Genomic DNA, 18,084 nt, shown 5'->3' on the forward strand with positions numbered 1-18,084 from the left:
AATATGATCCCTCCAACTAACCAAAGTAAATTTAAAATATGTGATCTTGTTAACCTGGAAATTTTATTCTTAGCATCAAATAATATGATCCCTCCAACTAACCAAAGTAAATTTAAAATATGTCATCTTGTTAACCTGGAAATTTTATTCTTAGCATCAAATAATATGATCCCTCCAACTAACCAAAGTAAATTTAAAATATGTGATCTTGTTAACCTGGAAATTTTATTCTTAGCATCAAATAATATGATCCCTCCAACTAACCAAAGTAAATTTAAAATATGTCATCTTGTTAACCTGGAAATTTTATTCTTAGCATCAAATAATATGATCCCTCCAACCAACCAAAGTAAATTTAAAATATGCCATCTTATTAACTTGGAAATTTTATTCTTAGCATCAAATAATATGATCCCTCAAACCAACCAAAGTAAATTTAAAATATGCCATCTTATTAACTTGGAAATTTTATTCTTAGCATCAAATAATATGATCCCTCCAACCAACCAAAGTAAATTTAAAATATGCCATCTTATTAACTTGAAAATTTTATTCTTAGCATCAAATAATATGATCTCTCCAACTAACCAAAGTAAATTTAAAATATGCCATCTTATTAACTTGGAAATTTTATTCTTAGCATCAAATAATATGATCTCTCCAACTAACCAAAGTAAATTTAAAATATGCCATCTTGTTAACTTGGAAATTTTATTCTTAGCTTCAAATAATATGATCCCTCCAACCAACCAAAGTAAATTTAAAATATGCCATCTTGTTAACTTGGAAATTTTATTCTTAGCATCAAATAATATGATCCCTCCAACTAACCAAAGTAAATTTAAAATATGCTACTAATTTTATCTAGAAATTATCTTTTATAGGCCTTGAAGATTATTCGTATAAATTTATAAAATCTACATTTAATAATAATTTAATCTATTCAAATAATATTTATATCATCGCAATAGAGGATTTTTTTATAAATGTTATTTACAAAGTTGTAAGGGAAGGGGTATATTAGGTACTCAATTTATGATGATTAAGCAACATAATCATGATAAATGAATTAAAAAATTAAATAAAAATTTAAGCTTACATAAAATATATAAAAAGGTTATGCGCGAAAGGAAATTAGATTCCTTTGCGATGCGACATCCTAAAACCTTACCAACATTTTTGTCGGTAAAAACAATTATGGCACGCGTTAATCAATCGACGCGGCCATTCTTACCTCGCACAAATGATGATATAGCATTGCCTGAGGAACATAAAGTCACAATAACTAATAATAATTTTTTAATTTGTAATGATAATAATAAATTATTTATTTTTCTACTCGTATACTTTTATCTCGCCTTTGTTTGGCAGATAAAATATATCTAGATGGGACGTTTAATGCCGCCCCTAAACTATTTAAACAATTTTACACTACAAATATTATTATAAATAATACATTATTAATCTGTGCGTATATTCTTTTACCAGATAAATATAAAAATACATATATTCGAATGTTTTATTTATTAAAAAATTATTGCTTATCATTAGGTTTAATTTTTTCGCCACCAAGTGCAACAATAGATTTTGAAAATGGCGTATTTTTAGCCCTAAAGGAAATTTTTCCAAGAATTATTGTAAAGGGTTGCTATTTCCATTTCTGTCAATGCATCGTAAGACGCATTCAGGAATATCGACTGACCCAACTACACAGGCGAAATCCTTATATTCATAAATTTTTTCGTATTATAATGGCCATCCCATTTTTATTAGAAAGGGATGTGCCATCTATAATGATTGAGTTAACTAACCAAGCTCGATCTTTTCAATTAAGTTCTATTTTAGATTTTTTAAATTATTTTGAAAATATTTGGATTAACAGTAATGCCAAGTTCAAATATAAAATGTGGAACACATATGATTTTAGAGGGGGTGAGGACGAATAACCACGTTAAGGATTTAATCGTGCTTTAAAGGAATACGTTCCTTATCCTCACCCCAATATTTATTTATTTATTGATATCATTAAAAATATAGAACAAGATATGGATCTTATGTTGATGCAATTAGATGATGGGCGAAAAGTTACCGAAAGAAGAAAAAAATATATCTTATTAGATTATAAAATAAGAGAGATAATGATACTTTATTGTGGAAATTTATATAGTCCCATTGAATATTTGGATAAAATATCCAGATATTTATATTCTAAAAAATTTATTGGTGTTTAGCTCATTTTTTTATACTGGTGACTTTTTGCCCATCATCTAATCAATTTGTATTATATATTTTTTGAAATCATTAAAAAAATATCATTACTGTTGATCCAAGTTATTTTATTGTAGTTGGGTTTGGCTGAAATGGTATATGCCATAATCTATTTATGTTCCTCAACTATTGTTATATCATCATTTGTGGAGAGTTTTATATGGTAAAAGTTCATAATACTAATCATAATGTTCTTGAGATTGGAATGCCTGAATGGTACACTAATCCCTTCCTTTGTATATTTTTTTATCAGTTTGTATAACTTATATTTATTGTCGTTATATTTTTTTTATAAATTATTTCAATTCAAAATTATCATTTTTATTAATGTTTCGCGCACTTTTATAAATTTTTTTTTATTTAACCTGATATATGTAATTAAATTCTTATAAAATAAATTTTTAATATTGTCTACGCGAATTTTTAGAAAAATTTTATAATGAATAATAATTTAATGTTTTGTATTGTCAAATTATACACTTGAAATAAAAAGAAATTAATATGTATCCATAAGTTAATCAGATATTTAAAGGAATAATAGTAATAACCTACTGTAAAAATTTTATCAAAGGAGTTCTTAGTAAGAAAAATAATCAACGATCCCATTAATCTTTAGAAATAACAAAAAAAAATTAGTTAATCAGATATTTAAAGGAATAATAAGTATAAATACCTACTATAAAAATTTTATCAAAGGAGTTCTTAGTAAGAAAAAATAATCAACGATCCCATTAATCTTTAGAAATAACATAAAAAAATTAGTTAATCAGATATTTAAAGGAATAATAGTAATAACCTACTGTAAAAATTTTATCAAAGGAGTTCTTAGTAAGAAAAAATAATCAACGATCCCATTAATCATTAGAAATAACAAAAAAAAATGAGTTAATCAGATATTTAAAGGAATAATAAGTATATATACCTACTGTAAAAATTTTATTTATATAGTTCCTAGTAAAAAAAAATTACGATTTCATTAATCATTAGAAATAACAAAAAATATTAAAATATATGAGTAAATGTGATATTTATAGAAATAATAAATATCTATTTTCCATTTACATTCAAATTTATTTTCTACCCAGCTACAAGTCTCATGAAATTATATTAATATCACATTTTCCATTTACCCTCAAATTTATTTTCTACCCAGCTACAAGTCTCATGAAATTATATACAGAAAACGAGGTAAATAAATGACTCCTAGTTTACCATTCTAGGTTATTTTTTTAGAATAAATATATTTTTATTATTAAACAGATAAGTAATCTAATGCAGAAGAAAAATTTGTTATTATATTATTATAAAAAATATATATAATATTGAATAAATTCTATTTATTAAATATGTTAATAATATTAAAATATGTTAATAATATTAAAATATGCAATTTATATTATAAATAATAAATTATATTAATTATTATATTTTAATAAAATCTTATAATCTTACAATTTAATATATTTACATCATAATTTACATATTTTTCTTTATATCTAAATTAAATAAATATGTATTTTCAATATTATATTATATTATTAATTTATATAAATATTTAATACTAAAATTATATATTTTCTAATATTTATATTAATAAACTTTTCTTTATATCAAATTAAATAAATATTAAATTATTTTATTTTAAATAGTAAAATGTGTCTAATCTGTAAAGTTATAATTTTTTAATATTTTTAAATCTCTCGCTTCAAACTTATAGGGGCCATTTTAGCTTATTTGCTTTTTTAACATTATTTAATAATAGTAATTGCGGACTGTAACCAAATAACATTACATAAAGATTTTTGTGACTGATGCTTATCAATCAAATTAGAATGATAATAATTCTTAAAACAATTCGGATATAAATTAGAATTTTCGTAATATACCAGTACTAAATTTCTTATTTTATAAGCATAAAATCATGGGGTTCAACCTGGTTCATAGTTTTAACGGTGTGGTTTAGATTCGGGTAGAAAATGATTTAACGATTCAGGTTCGATAGGTTCCCAGGTTCGGTTTAGTTTGGATTATTTCAAAGTAATTAGTTATCTTGGAGATACAACTAGTTATAATACAAGTTACTTTAATATAATTATTATAAATTAAGAAAACTAGGAAATAAAAATTAACAGCACCTTCTTTCTTTCTTATTAATTGATTTAAAATTTTTTATTTTTTTTATAAATTCATAGAGTAATGTTGTTGAAGATCTTGATTTGGCTATAAAAAAAATGGCTAAATAAATATTTTAGCCAAACAAATATAACCTAAGTCTCGATATTAGGCAAATGATAAGGGAGAGACTTGGCCCTGTTTAGCAGAATTTCAAGTCCTAGAAAATATTTGTTTGGCTAAAATCTATTTAGTGATTTTTTAATAGTCAACTAAATTGAGGTTTTAAACAACAGCGTATAATGTGTAAACTAAAAAAATTTTAATTAGCCACTGGTTTAGGAAATCGTAAGTATCCGCTGTATGTAAGTACTGTGAGTAGAAGTTGGCATGCATATACTAATCAATATTGTGAGTAGAAGTTGACACGCCTATGAAAAAAATATTTTTAAGGGCCTGACCAGTTTGAAAATTTTATTAAGCTAATAATTAAGCAGATTAAGGTTGTTATTCTTCTTATAAAATTATTACAAGCTGGGCTAGACAACTTGAATTAAATGTTATATGTTCCATAGTTCCAGCCTCTAACAATGAGTATCATTGCATTTCAGCATGTATATATTCATATTTTTATAATTTAATAAATAACCATTAAAAGCGTGTACACACCAGGGGTGGGGGTGGGGGGAATTCACTCGTGCCAAAAAATTTAGATCCTGGATAAAATATTTTTCAAAAATATTACTGTTTATAATTATTAATTTATATTCTATAACAATTATTTCTACCTCTTATCGCATATATAGTCCAATTACATTTATTTATCACATTCACAGCAGAAATAAATATGCTAATAATATTCTATGTATTAGTATCGATTTTAAATTTTCTTGGTGTTATATCTATCTATCTTTTAAAATTTCTTATCAAATCATTTGAAACTTTTCACAGCAAAACTGAAGTAAAATATTTCAAAATAGCATTAATATGAGAACTGCTGAAATTATTTTGGAACATAAGGAAACTAGGGCAAATAGATGATGAATTTCATAAATTCTATGTCATAGTTAAGTCAAAAGCAGGGCTCTATGAATTTAATATTTGTCCTAGCAGCACAAGCCAATAGTTCCAATATTAATATTGGATTGATCAGAAATATATTTTAAAAAAAACCTATTTATTCCCCTCTTGTATACTTTTATAATTCATATGAGTGAAGGGTTCCTCTGATTAATCAAGCAACACTTACAAATTTGCAAATATTATTACCATAGAACAATCTTGATCTATTACAAATCTTGATAGAGAAAAAAAAAATATTTTACAGATTTTTATATATTACTAGATGAATGCAAACTATTGTATAAAAGGTTAACTATGGTTGATAATGGTCCAAAAAATAATTTCAAACATATTTTATACTATTTTCTTAAAATATCATGATTATATATTTTGGCAACTATCCTAGTATTTCTACCAATATAAGAACATTTTCAACTTTAGCAAAATATAAAAGCTACCTGAGAAGTTCAGAGTTGGGCAGTATCACTGATATTTGTATCAAAGATACAAGCTACTTTTGTATCTTGTTAAACTTTTCGGAAAGATCTTGTGTCTAGATACATATATAGAACTTCTATGAACTTGAGCCGTCAACTTAAGTCGACTAGAGGATGTATATTTCAAATTAGTTATTAATTAATTAAGATATTTGTTCTATTTTTTACATTCTTTTACTTTAGACTTCCAACTTGAGTCATGAATACGAATTATATACTTGAGTCGACTAGAGGACGAATAATTCTATGAACTTGGGGACGAATATTTCAAATTAGTTATTAATTAATTAATTAAGATATTTGTTCTATTTTTTACATTTTTTTGCCTTAGACTCAACTTGAGTCGTGAATACCAATTATATACTTCATTATCTTATTCCCCAATCATTTTATTTGATCAAATAAATTCTTATTTACATTTTTTGATAGAATACTATATTCTCAAATAATAAAATATTTTGCAGGTCCTGAATATTTTAAAATTATATCTCAACCATTATTTGAATTTTATATAGGAAAGGCAGACTTGTGATAATAATCAAGACTTTAAGATGGCGGGTTAATTTCCGGGATGTGAACCCGAACCCTGAACCCTTGTATTTTGGCTGAACCTGAACCCTTTTAAAAAGCGGAGAGTCCAAGGCTTCTAGGTGTCATAAAAATTTATAAAAATAATATTTTTTTAAAAAAATAATATAAATTTTTTTCAATTTTCTTCCTGGATTTCCATTTTATTTAGAGATTGATATCATTAGTGTAGGTAATAATATTTTATTATGTAAATTTTTTAATATGCTATGTTATAGAAATATGTTGATTATTTTTAAAGTGAATTGTGTAATAATATTTTAATTTAAATGATAATGCACAACAAGTTCGTCCTCAATTTGTAGATGCTAAAACGATTAAGTTTGAAAGATTTCTGTAATGATGGAGCATATGAAGTCATTTTGTAGGAAGATGATTGTTGCCAAATAAAGGAAGTGTTGTATATGCTTCTATATATTTAGACCCTCGATCAAGTTTTATTGAATATTGAGCAAACACAAATGACTAAAGACCATCTTAAGGATTTATGGTATATTCAAAACTTTATTATTTGCAATATATTAAAGGTTACGACAATACCTACTGGTAGTAGTGATAATAATAATGCAACATTGATGATCTTTAAATTTTACTTTTAGATAGAGAAACAAAATCAAATTATCATCAGATAGAAAGGAGGATCAAAAAATGCCTATTGCAACTTTAATAGTAAAGTTCTCAGAAGTTAAGAAAATAAATAATATAAATATTTTAAAATTCTGGGAAAAAAATTCTTCAATATATCCAGAATTATATATCTTATCTAGAATCTTCATGGCTGTACCGGCATTGCAAGTACAATAATTTTATAACGATAACTATCTATTTTATGTGAGGTACGTGAATTTTCATCTGTGAAATATATATTGTCTAATTTACAAGGAAATCTCAAGAATGATATTTTAGAATATTATGATTGTGAGATTGAATAAAACAATTAAAATATAAATGATTTCATTTTTAGATTTTTCATTTGTAAATTGTGAATATGTATATATTGCAGGGACCCGAACCGTTATTTATAAAGGTCAATTCGGTTACGGTTCAGTATGTAAAAAATTATAATGGTTACTGTTCGGTTCTTAAAAATAAATTTATAAAGGTTCGGTTCGGTTTACTAATTATAAAGGTTTATTCCGGTTTGAAATTTTTTTTTATTAAAGCAACACCATCATATAATGATTCTAATTATGAATTTATTAAAATTTTGCCATCACTAATTTATTTTTATTATAAGTATCTATATAAAAAATATATATAAGATTCAAAATAACTCATTTTTAAATATATTATTTGAACGTATATGTAATATATTTTCTAATATAAATGGATTCATATTTGTTCGTTGTGACGATTACACAAATTTCAGCCCCGAAAAGGCCCTTTCTACAGAAACTTGTGTTGCGGGAACCACCAATGCTATAAGAGCAAGTTTATACAGTTCTGGATATTCAAATTTTTTCGATTCCCAAAATATAAAAATTGATGATTTTTTGTCGATTCTTTCAACATCTTTAAACGAATCAATAATATTTATAATATTATGTTCTTTGTGTGCATTTGAAGTAGCTCTTTTAAATTCCGACTCACGGGTTATCAGAAGCTTTTCTAATTCATCATCTGCTCCATGATCTTTGGAAGAGCTAGAGGTAGATTGTAATATATCCATCTTTAAACTATCATCACTTTCCAAGGCCTATATATTTTAAATGAAAAATAACTATTAAAATAAATCCGGACAATAATCATAATAAGGCTAAATAAAATATGTGAACCTGAATTGCTTTCCATGTTTTATTTAAATGATCTTTAGCGGTCATTTTTTCATCTTCGGTGAGCAATACCTGATAACGTGGGTCCAAATATAAAGCTGCACAAAAGGCATCATTTTTTATATTAGCCTCTCTTGCCTTGATACAGTTGGAAAGATGCTGAGAAGATGTTTGTACCTTTTGTGTTTCTATCAAACAATTTAGCCAAGCATCATAAAAATCGCCCAATGTTTTGGTTCAGTTTGAAGAATTTTTGTCAATATGAAAGATGGTTTCATAGCTTTCAAAATATCTTTAATAATATCCCATTCATCTTCGCATAGATGAATGCTTTCATCCATTTCCATTTCATCACAATATCCTTTCAATTCCATCAATCTTTCTAGCATGAGGTAGATAGAATTCCACCTGGTACAGCAATCAATCAAAGGTTTTTTAAGATTTAGGCGTGTTAAGAGATTTAATGAAGTATGAGTTCGAATTTTTTTTGCATAATGATCTAGCTTTATTAATTAACAATAGTTCATTAGGTGATGTTTTGATACAATCATTGATGGCTAAATGAAATGTGTGGGAGGCGCATCGAACTCCAACTAACAAGGATCCAGTCCTAAATATAATATTATCAGTTTCATCAATGTCGATATTACTAATATTGGATAAATTATTCTCATGTGATAACATCATATCTTTGTTGTCAATATCTTCATGCTCCATTAGAAGCTTGATCAACTTAACCATATTGGATGCATTATCACTAGTTATGCTATATATCTGGTTAATATATATTGAAGTGAAAAATAAATCTTATTTTGAGTCATTATTCTTATGTTCCCTGAACCCGAACCCTTGACCGGGTCTTTTCAAATTTTATTCCTGTACCCGAACCCGGACCTTTTTTTTTGTCGAAGAGTTCACATCCCTAGTTAATTTTCTTTAGCACTCCTCCTTATCTATATATATATTTAGCATTTTTATAGTTTTTCTTTTAGGTAATTATTTTATTTGGTCATTAATGGTTAATAACCAGGGACCCGGAGCAAACCGTAATGAACCGTGAAACCATTATAAATATCTGAACCGTAACCATAACCGAAATTAATATTCTTTGAAGGAGTATAATGAACCTTTATGAAAAATGGCTAAACCGGTTTAAAGCAAAATAAAATTATTATTTCTAATTTTTACTTGAATTTTTACATATTTTTTCCTTGTGGTGTAATTATATATTGAACCATATCTCCAACTACATTCTTATTTATAATTAAAATATTTGTGTGATCTGATATCCTTAATAAAGTATGTATTAATTTTTTAACTATGATTTAAATTTATCCACAATCTTTTAACTATATCATATACTATTTAAGCATTCCTTTTTTCTTTATTTTAGTATGCAAAATATCAAGATAACCAAATTTTTATTTAGTTACATTTATTAAATTAATTTAAGTATAATATCACCACCACCCATGAGTAATTTGATAGAAGGGATTGTTCCCATATGAATTTCAAAACTTATAAGGTTTTAATTTTATATATTATATTTATCGAATTTTAGCATGTGTATGAGTATATTTTAAAGCATTAGCAGTTATAGCCCTTATTATAAATAATAGAATATTTTTAACTTAAATTTATCCACAACCATTTAAATATATCATATAGTATTTGAGCATTCCTTAAAATATCAAAATAACCAAATTTTTATTTTGTTACATTTATTAAATTAATATAAGTATAATATCACCACTACCAATTAATAGTTTGATGGAAGGGTCATTGTTCCCATATGAATTTCAAAACTTATACTTAATTTTATATAATATTTATAGAATTTTGGCATGTGACATGATTAAATAAGCAGTTAAGTAGTTGTAGCCTTTATTATAAATAATAGAATTTGTGTTGGATTATAAATTCTAATTAGTTTATCAAATAATTTTAAAATATTTATTTGCTCTTACCTCATTTTTTTGTATTTATTAGTATTAGAACCATATTCCTATTTTTTATATTTTAGTATGCAAAATATCAAAATAGCCAATTTTTTTTTACTATTTAATTAATCTAAGTATAATATCACCACCCACCATTGAATATGATAGTGGGCCATTATTTAAATTTCAAAATTACCAAATTTATAAGGTTTTATTTTTATATATTATTTATAAAATTTTGAAATTTGAGTATATTTTAAAAAATTGGTTTTCCTAGAAATTTTTAAATAATAATATCCATATGATTTGGTTTTGCAACTTAACGTTGACAGTGATCATCTCATATTTTTTATTGTATTTACGTTAATCATATATAAAAATTTGTTTTTAGAAAAATGGTCCGCCACAAAGTTAACCCAGTCCGTTCATTTTTTAATTATAATATTCTCTTAAATGAATCAACCTGTAAAATAGATGATTGTACAATAATAATTAAAGGTGACCATGCAGCTAATTTAGAAAGGCATCATTCTAAAGAATATGAATCCCTAACTACAAAAAAATTAAAGCTTTCCAAGCCTTTGCAATCAATATCAAAGCCTAGCCATAATAAATCTATTGAGCAGGCATTTAATGCTTGCACAGAACTTATTACTGTACATCGGCCATTAAGCTTATTAGATGATTTAGCTTTTAAAAAAATTATGAACCCAATTATAACAGGACTTGGGGAGATAATTTTTCTATAAATTCAGAAAATATGAGAAATAATATTAATAAAATGGCTAGCAAATGCCTTGCTAAGAGCAATATAAAAAAAGAAATCTTCAATAAAATGATTTCTATAAAATTAGATATTGCATCAAGGTATGACAGAGCTATTTTAAGCGTCAATATTCAATTTATAGCTGATGGGAAAATACAATTGCGATCAATATGCATGAGAGAACTCACAGAAAAACATATCTCGGAAAATATCAAAAAAGTTATTTTGGAAATATTTAAAACACAAAACATAGATATTAACCAGATATATAGCATAACTAGTGATAATGCATCCAATATGGTTAAGTTGATCAAGCTTCTAATGGAGCATGAAGATATTGACGACAAAGATATGATGCTATCACATGAGAATAGTTTATCAAATATTAGTAATATCCACATTGATGAAACTGATAATATTATATTTAGGATGACTGGATCCTTGTTAGTTGGAGTTCGATGCGCCCCCCACACATTTCATTTAGCCATCAATGATTGTATCAAAACATCACCTAATGAACTATTGTTAATTAATAAATCTATATCATTATGCAAAAAAATTCGAACTCATACTTCATTAAATATCTTAACACGCCTAAATCTTAAAAAACCTTTGATTGATTGCTGTACCAGGTGGAATTCTATCTACCTCATGCTAGAAAGATTGATGGAATTGAAAGGATATTGTGATGAAATGGAAATGGATGAAAGCATTCATCTATGCGAAGATGAATGGGATATTATTAAAGATATTTTGAAAGCTATGAAACCATCTTTCATATTGACAAAAATTCTTCAAACTGAACCAAAACATTGGGCGATTTTTATGCTGCTTGGTACAAACACCTTTTTCTCAGCATCTTTAAAATGTATCAAGGCAAGAGAGGCTAATATAAAAAATGATGCCTTTTGTGCAGCTTTATATTTGGACCCACGTTATCCGGTATTGCTCACCGAAGATGAAAAAATGACCGCTAAAGATCATTTAAATAAAACATGGAAAGCAATTCAGGTTCACATATTTTATTTAGCCTTATTATGATTATTGTCCGGATTTATTTTAATAGTTATTTTTCATTTAAAATATATAGGCCTTGGAAAGTGATGATAGTTTAAAGATGGATATATTTCAATCTACCTCTAGCTCTTCCAAAGATCATGGAGCAGATGATGAATTAGAAAAGCTTCTGATAACCCGTGAGTCTGAATTTAAAAGAGCTACTTCAAATGCACACAAAGAACATGATATTAGAAATATTATTGATTCGTTTGAAGATGTTGAAAGAATCGACAAAAAATCATCAATTTTTATATTTTGGGAATCGAAAAAATTTGAATATCCAGAACTGTATAAACTTGCTCTTATAGCATTGGTGGTTCCCGCAACACAAGTTTCTGTAGAAAGGGCCTTTTCGTGGCTGAAATTTGTGTTATCGTCACAACGAACAAATATGACTCCATTTATTCTAGAAAATATATTACATATACGTTCAAATAATATATTTAAAAATGAGTTATTTTGAATCTTATATATATTTTTTATATAGATACTTATAATAAAAATAAATTAGTGATGGCAAAATTTTAATAAATTCATAATTAGAATCATTATATGATGGTGTTGCTTCAATAAAAAAAAATTTCAAACCGGAATAAACCTTTATAATTAGTAAACCGAACCGAACTTTTATAAATTTATTTTTAAGAACCGAACAGTAACCATTATAATTTTTTACATACTGAACCGTAACCGACTTGAACCTTTATAAATAACGGTTCGGGTCCCTGTTAATAACTATTAAAATATTTAAAAAATATCAAATGTACTTGTCCAAGATAGATTTCTAAAATTAAAAAATTACGATGAAATTAAACAAATAAGCCAGAAAGTTCTTACCAAATTCTTAGATATACTAATTTATTAAATCTGGGCATGCTGACACACATTTTAGAAAGTTTCCTGACCGGTCTATTGTTTTGAATCTCTTTTTTTAATACCGGAAATTATTTTAAAACGCCAAAAAAATGATTTATATTTTGATTTAAAAATTTCAAAAAAAAGAAAATAATTTTTAATATGTATTAAAGAAAATTTTAAATTGTTACTATTACTAGATAGAAAAATAAATACAAACAAATTTTTTTTTTATCAACCTCAATACATGTATCACTTCACAACACAATTAATTAACTTATGTATTTTTGTTTATTTTTATATTTTAAATTTTTTTAAAAAAAATGTAATAATTAAAAATAATTGTTATAGTGAATGAAACGAGTGTTAATAATATACTTAAGAATAAAAGGGGGGTAAACATAATAAGATTTTATTTTAATTTAATACATATTGAAATTAAATATGGACAATCAATTAATTAAGAAGATTAATCGTTGAAAAGAAATGTGTTGAAATACTTGATATTATTTATCTATATTATTAAAAAATTCAGTAAACTGTGTAATTGTTGATTTTTTGAAAGAAATAAATTATTAATGCTAAATAATATTATTAGATTATAGTCGTCATAGTTCTTATCCACAAATAAACCAATATTACATCACAATTACTCAAGATAAGAATAGTTATTTACTAAAGAGAGAATTTTTTAAATATTTTAATATTTATTGACTATTAATGACAAATAATTATGTAAAAGAATGACTAAAGAGGGACTATAAAAATACTAAATATATATTAAATGCAGATGAGGAGGAATGCAATTCACCCGCCATAGCATAGTTTTGATTATTATAAAACGTCAGCCTTACCTATATAAAATTCAAATAATGATAGAGGTATAATTTCAAAATATTCAGATATCTGCAAAATATTTTATTAGTATTCAATCAAAAAATGTAAAGAATTTATTTGATCAAATAAGATGAGGAATAAGAATGAAGTATATAGTTAGTATTCACGACTCAAGTTGGAAGTCTTAAAAAACAGATCAAATATCTTAATAAATAATAAATCTGTAATATTTGTCCTCTATTTGACTCAAGTTAGAAGTCTCAAGTTAGAATATAAAGTAAAAAATGTAAAAAACAGAACTCATCTTAATAAATAATAATAAATCTGAAATGTCTGTTCTCTAGTCAACTCCAATTAACGACTCAAGTTCATAGAACTATTCGTCCTCTAATCGACTCAATTATATAATTCTTAGTCTCCCCCCCACCTATAGGATCAAAAAAATCCTCACCGTCTTGAGTTCATGACCCGAGTTCATAACTCAAGTCAGTTTGAGTCGATCTCTTTGACCCAAAACATGGCTCAGTTTTCGACTAAGTCGCCTCAACTCAGTCAATTAACAACACTACTGCAGAGTGTAAAGAATGCCACCAATTTACAAGTGGCTCTGTAGACTCGTTATCTAATTGTCAATGTCAAGTATTTAAAAGTATATTATCTAATTTTATTAAAAATCACATATATAATGGTATTATTCAATATCATATAATTTATTTGTTTAACTCAGAAGTTTTATAAAATAAACTTTTATATTAATGATGATAATGAAATGAAAATGATACAAAAAAAATCATCTAAAATTGAAAAGGATGAGAAAAAAAACATTGATAAGATATATTAAAAATAAAAGAAGTAAAAAAAATCTCTAATACAAAATATTTTCTTTTTTTTGTTTCACTGATAGTAACAATTTATAATTATATAAAAATTACATAAATCATCACAAAGTATTACACAAATCGAAAAAAACAAAAAGAAATTGTGAAAACTGCAAAAAGATTAACTCAAAAAACATAGATTTCAATAAAAAGAAAAACAATGTCTCAGGAAAAATTAAATAATCTATTCATTTCATTTGTTGTTAAAGGAATGCATTCTTTATCTATGAACCTTAATACATTTTGATTTTGATTATAAATTTAAAAAAAGGTATCTTTTATCTTAAATACTTTTTAAAAAAATTATATATAACTTGTAAATTTTTTCTAAATACCTAGTATCTCAAATATTTAAATATAATTTTAATTTTCTAAAAATTTTCCCATGGAAATAGTGTTGCTAAAAGGCTAGGTTTGAGCAATTTTAAAATGCCATAGAGGTTAAAACCTTTGTGCCATCTAAAATGTTCAGGCTTAAGTAATATTTTTCGAATTTTTATAAATTGTGAACTACTACCTCTGAAAATAGATTGAATGGGTTAGCCCTTCTTAATATACATAGGAAGTTGACACCAGGCACTGATGCCATCATTGAAAAATTAGCTCAATCCCAAAGAAAATTGAATTTCACATTATAAATTCATAATATGCTTAATATTTTCCTCAATTTTTAATACACCATATATTTTTTTCAAAGTATTGTAACTTTTATACATGCAATAATTCTGAAGAATATTTTTGTGCATTAATCTATATTTCCAACATTTATTATTTTTTAAGTAAAATTTAATTTATCGAATTTTAAATGTTAAAAATTTTTACAAAGTTCTTTTTTGAGAGATTTATTTTATAGTGATTCATAGGCCATAAGACATTTAATTTATCATTAATTTATATTTGACTTTGTGTATTATAAATTGTCTGTATTTTATAGTCACTAGTCCTAATAAATTTCTGAAACTTAAGATAAAATTACTACTAGAATAATTGTTAAACAAAAGTAACCCACCCCCAACCCTCATACAGAATTCCTGCATATGGCAGTTTTATTTTAACCAAATATTTTGACAAAAAATATGATATATACATGAAAATATATTTAAATAAATTAGATACATACTTGATCAGTTTCCCCAAACCGTATTTTATCAGCACTATCAATAACATATACCTAATAAAATATAAAATTTGAGGATTTTGAGTTATTACTAATATATGGGTATTATCATAATAATGATCCCAATAAGATCTAATTCTCCTTTGTCCTCCTAAATCCCATATATTTAATTTCAATCCATTCATATGAATTGATTTAATATTAAATCCCTTTAATAAGATATTAATTTGATTTGATTATATTATATATTACTTGAGTTGGTGTTGTATATGATATTTCTTCATTAGCTAACTGTTTAACTAATGTAGTTTTACCAGCATTGTCCAATCCTAGTAATAATATTCTTATTTCTCTATTGTTTGTTAACTTTAGTTTTTTTAAAAAAGCTAAAAAACCCTTTATTTAAAAGTAAATCAAGGTAAGTAATCTTTTACATACCATTACTGTTAACGAATATACTGTGCCTAAGCTTACCTAGAATGACATAAAAAAGATATCATATATTTGACATGTGTCATAATATATAGTGTAATAAATCAGTTGTTTTTATTTATATTTTCATAAAATTACAATACTTTACTGCATTAGTTAGTCAGGATTCAAGGGAAGGGATATGAAACATTTTTTGGGGGCCTTTCCCTGTGTCGGCTAGGATCAGCCTATGAAAAATTATGTCCAATTATATTAATGTTCCCATGGCTATTTTATTTTGTTTTTTTAATATGCAATATTTCTACATCATCTCTATTAGCATTAGCTAAAATATGGAAGCACAATCTATGTGTTTGCCAATGTTTCGCCTTTATCATACGTAATGAGGACTTTTAGTAGCCAGTATAAATTATTAGGAATAAAACGTTGACCATTTGATCAGCCTTACGATTAAAAATCCATCGAAAGTTTTTATTTTTAAAATTTTATGAAAATTCTTAATTCTATATTATTTTAATTTATTTGGTAGACAGTATAAAAAAGTTTATTAGCATAATAAGAAAAAAATTTCATAATTAGTATCATTCCAGGTTAAAAAAATATAGAAGAACCAATATATGGTTAACACTATTATTTATTGCTTAACTAGTATTTAAATTTCTTATTATAAACCCCAATAAAGAAACTGAATATTAAACGAAATATATGGCGTCCCACTTTAGACAAGAAGTGAACAAAATTTTGGAAACACTAATTCTTAACATAAAACCCTAATTAGTACATTAAATTGCAATTTGTTTGGTGGGTGGTACTAAATGAAAATTTTATATAAAATATTTAAAAAATAAATATCAAAAATGGCATCATGCCAGAAGGGATATAGAAGTTTTAAATATATCTTTTGTATTAATAAATAGTATCTAATTTATCAATTTTTCGATCAATATTGCAACCAAAAAGAGTAACCGAATTCTAACCTAAATAATTATTATTATATCATTCCTTAAACGTGCTTTCTAACTTAACTTTCTAATTTAAACCTTGCTAACTTACGAACGAATTTTTTAATTTTAATTTTTTTTTTAGAATTTTTTTTAGAATATATGTATACCTTTCTTTTTTTACTTGATATATTTTTATTTGTATTTTCTTTTTGCTTTATTTTCCTTTTTCTTATTTTTTTCTTTCAACTAAAAATGGCTAAAATTTCTTTTTCAAATTTTCTTTGAACATTAGGAATAATCATCATTTATTTTTCTTTTTTTTCACTTTATATATAATATCCCGAAAAAAATAGATGAAAAAAATAATATACACAAAAACAATAAAATAATATTTTTTTTCTTTATTTTTTTCAACAATGATAAACATATAAAAATCGATAAATTATATATCGTATAAACAATTACACTATAACTAACTTATTTCATAAAAACAAACTATGATAAACATACAAAAATCGATAAATTTTATTTCGCATAAACAATTACACTATAACTAAATTATTTAGTATAAACTATTACACTAATCTTTGCCGATCACATCACGCTTACACCCTCAAGTTCTCATCACGCCGGCCCATCCAGATCTGGCCCCAATATCGACTCCATCTCCTAATCACTGACTGCGCATTGCAGGCAATCCAGGAACTCCGGCGTCAAATACGCCTCCAGCACCTCTAGTTCTTCCGCATTCGTACCCTCTGCCTCGTTATTCTTCCCACTGCATCCACCGTTGTTCTCCTGTGTCCATTCCTCGACCTCTTCATTTTTCAGCGTCTCCGATCCTTCTCCATCCCAGCCGCCAACGCCTTGCTCATCCCTCGGCCAAGCCATTCCTCCCCAAGTAATCTCCACCTCGTCGGTCCCAGTCCTGTTGTCCCCTGATCTTTTCTCCTCCTC

The 18,084-nt window shown here is 25.7% G+C and overlaps 1 protein-coding gene across 3 annotated transcripts in view; it reads right to left on the reverse strand.

Annotated features, from left to right (window-relative positions):
* The window catches only part of LOC135922153 (ADP-ribosylation factor-like protein 3), an 83,957-nt gene extending 67,738 nt beyond the window's left edge, over positions 1-16,219 (reverse strand). For all 3 annotated transcript variants that reach the window (XM_065456582.1, XM_065456581.1, XM_065456583.1), the window contains exons 1-4: positions 16,190-16,219; positions 16,004-16,147; positions 15,844-15,960; positions 15,755-15,805 (exon numbers count right to left, since the gene is read on the reverse strand). In XM_065456582.1, coding sequence (XP_065312654.1) covers positions 15,755-15,805; positions 15,844-15,960; positions 16,004-16,147; positions 16,190-16,192 — 315 coding nt within the window. In that variant the 5' untranslated portion in view covers positions 16,193-16,219. The remainder of the gene's footprint in view (positions 1-15,754; positions 15,806-15,843; positions 15,961-16,003; positions 16,148-16,189) is intronic.
* Between the last annotated feature and the right edge of the window lie 1,865 nt (positions 16,220-18,084).

Source organism: Gordionus sp. m RMFG-2023, chromosome 1 (genome assembly GCF_954871325.1).
Source record: "Gordionus sp. m RMFG-2023 chromosome 1, tfGorSpeb1-WG-v2, whole genome shotgun sequence".
In the NCBI taxonomy this organism is placed as follows: domain Eukaryota; kingdom Metazoa; phylum Nematomorpha; class Gordioida; order Chordodea; family Parachordodidae; genus Gordionus; species Gordionus sp. m RMFG-2023.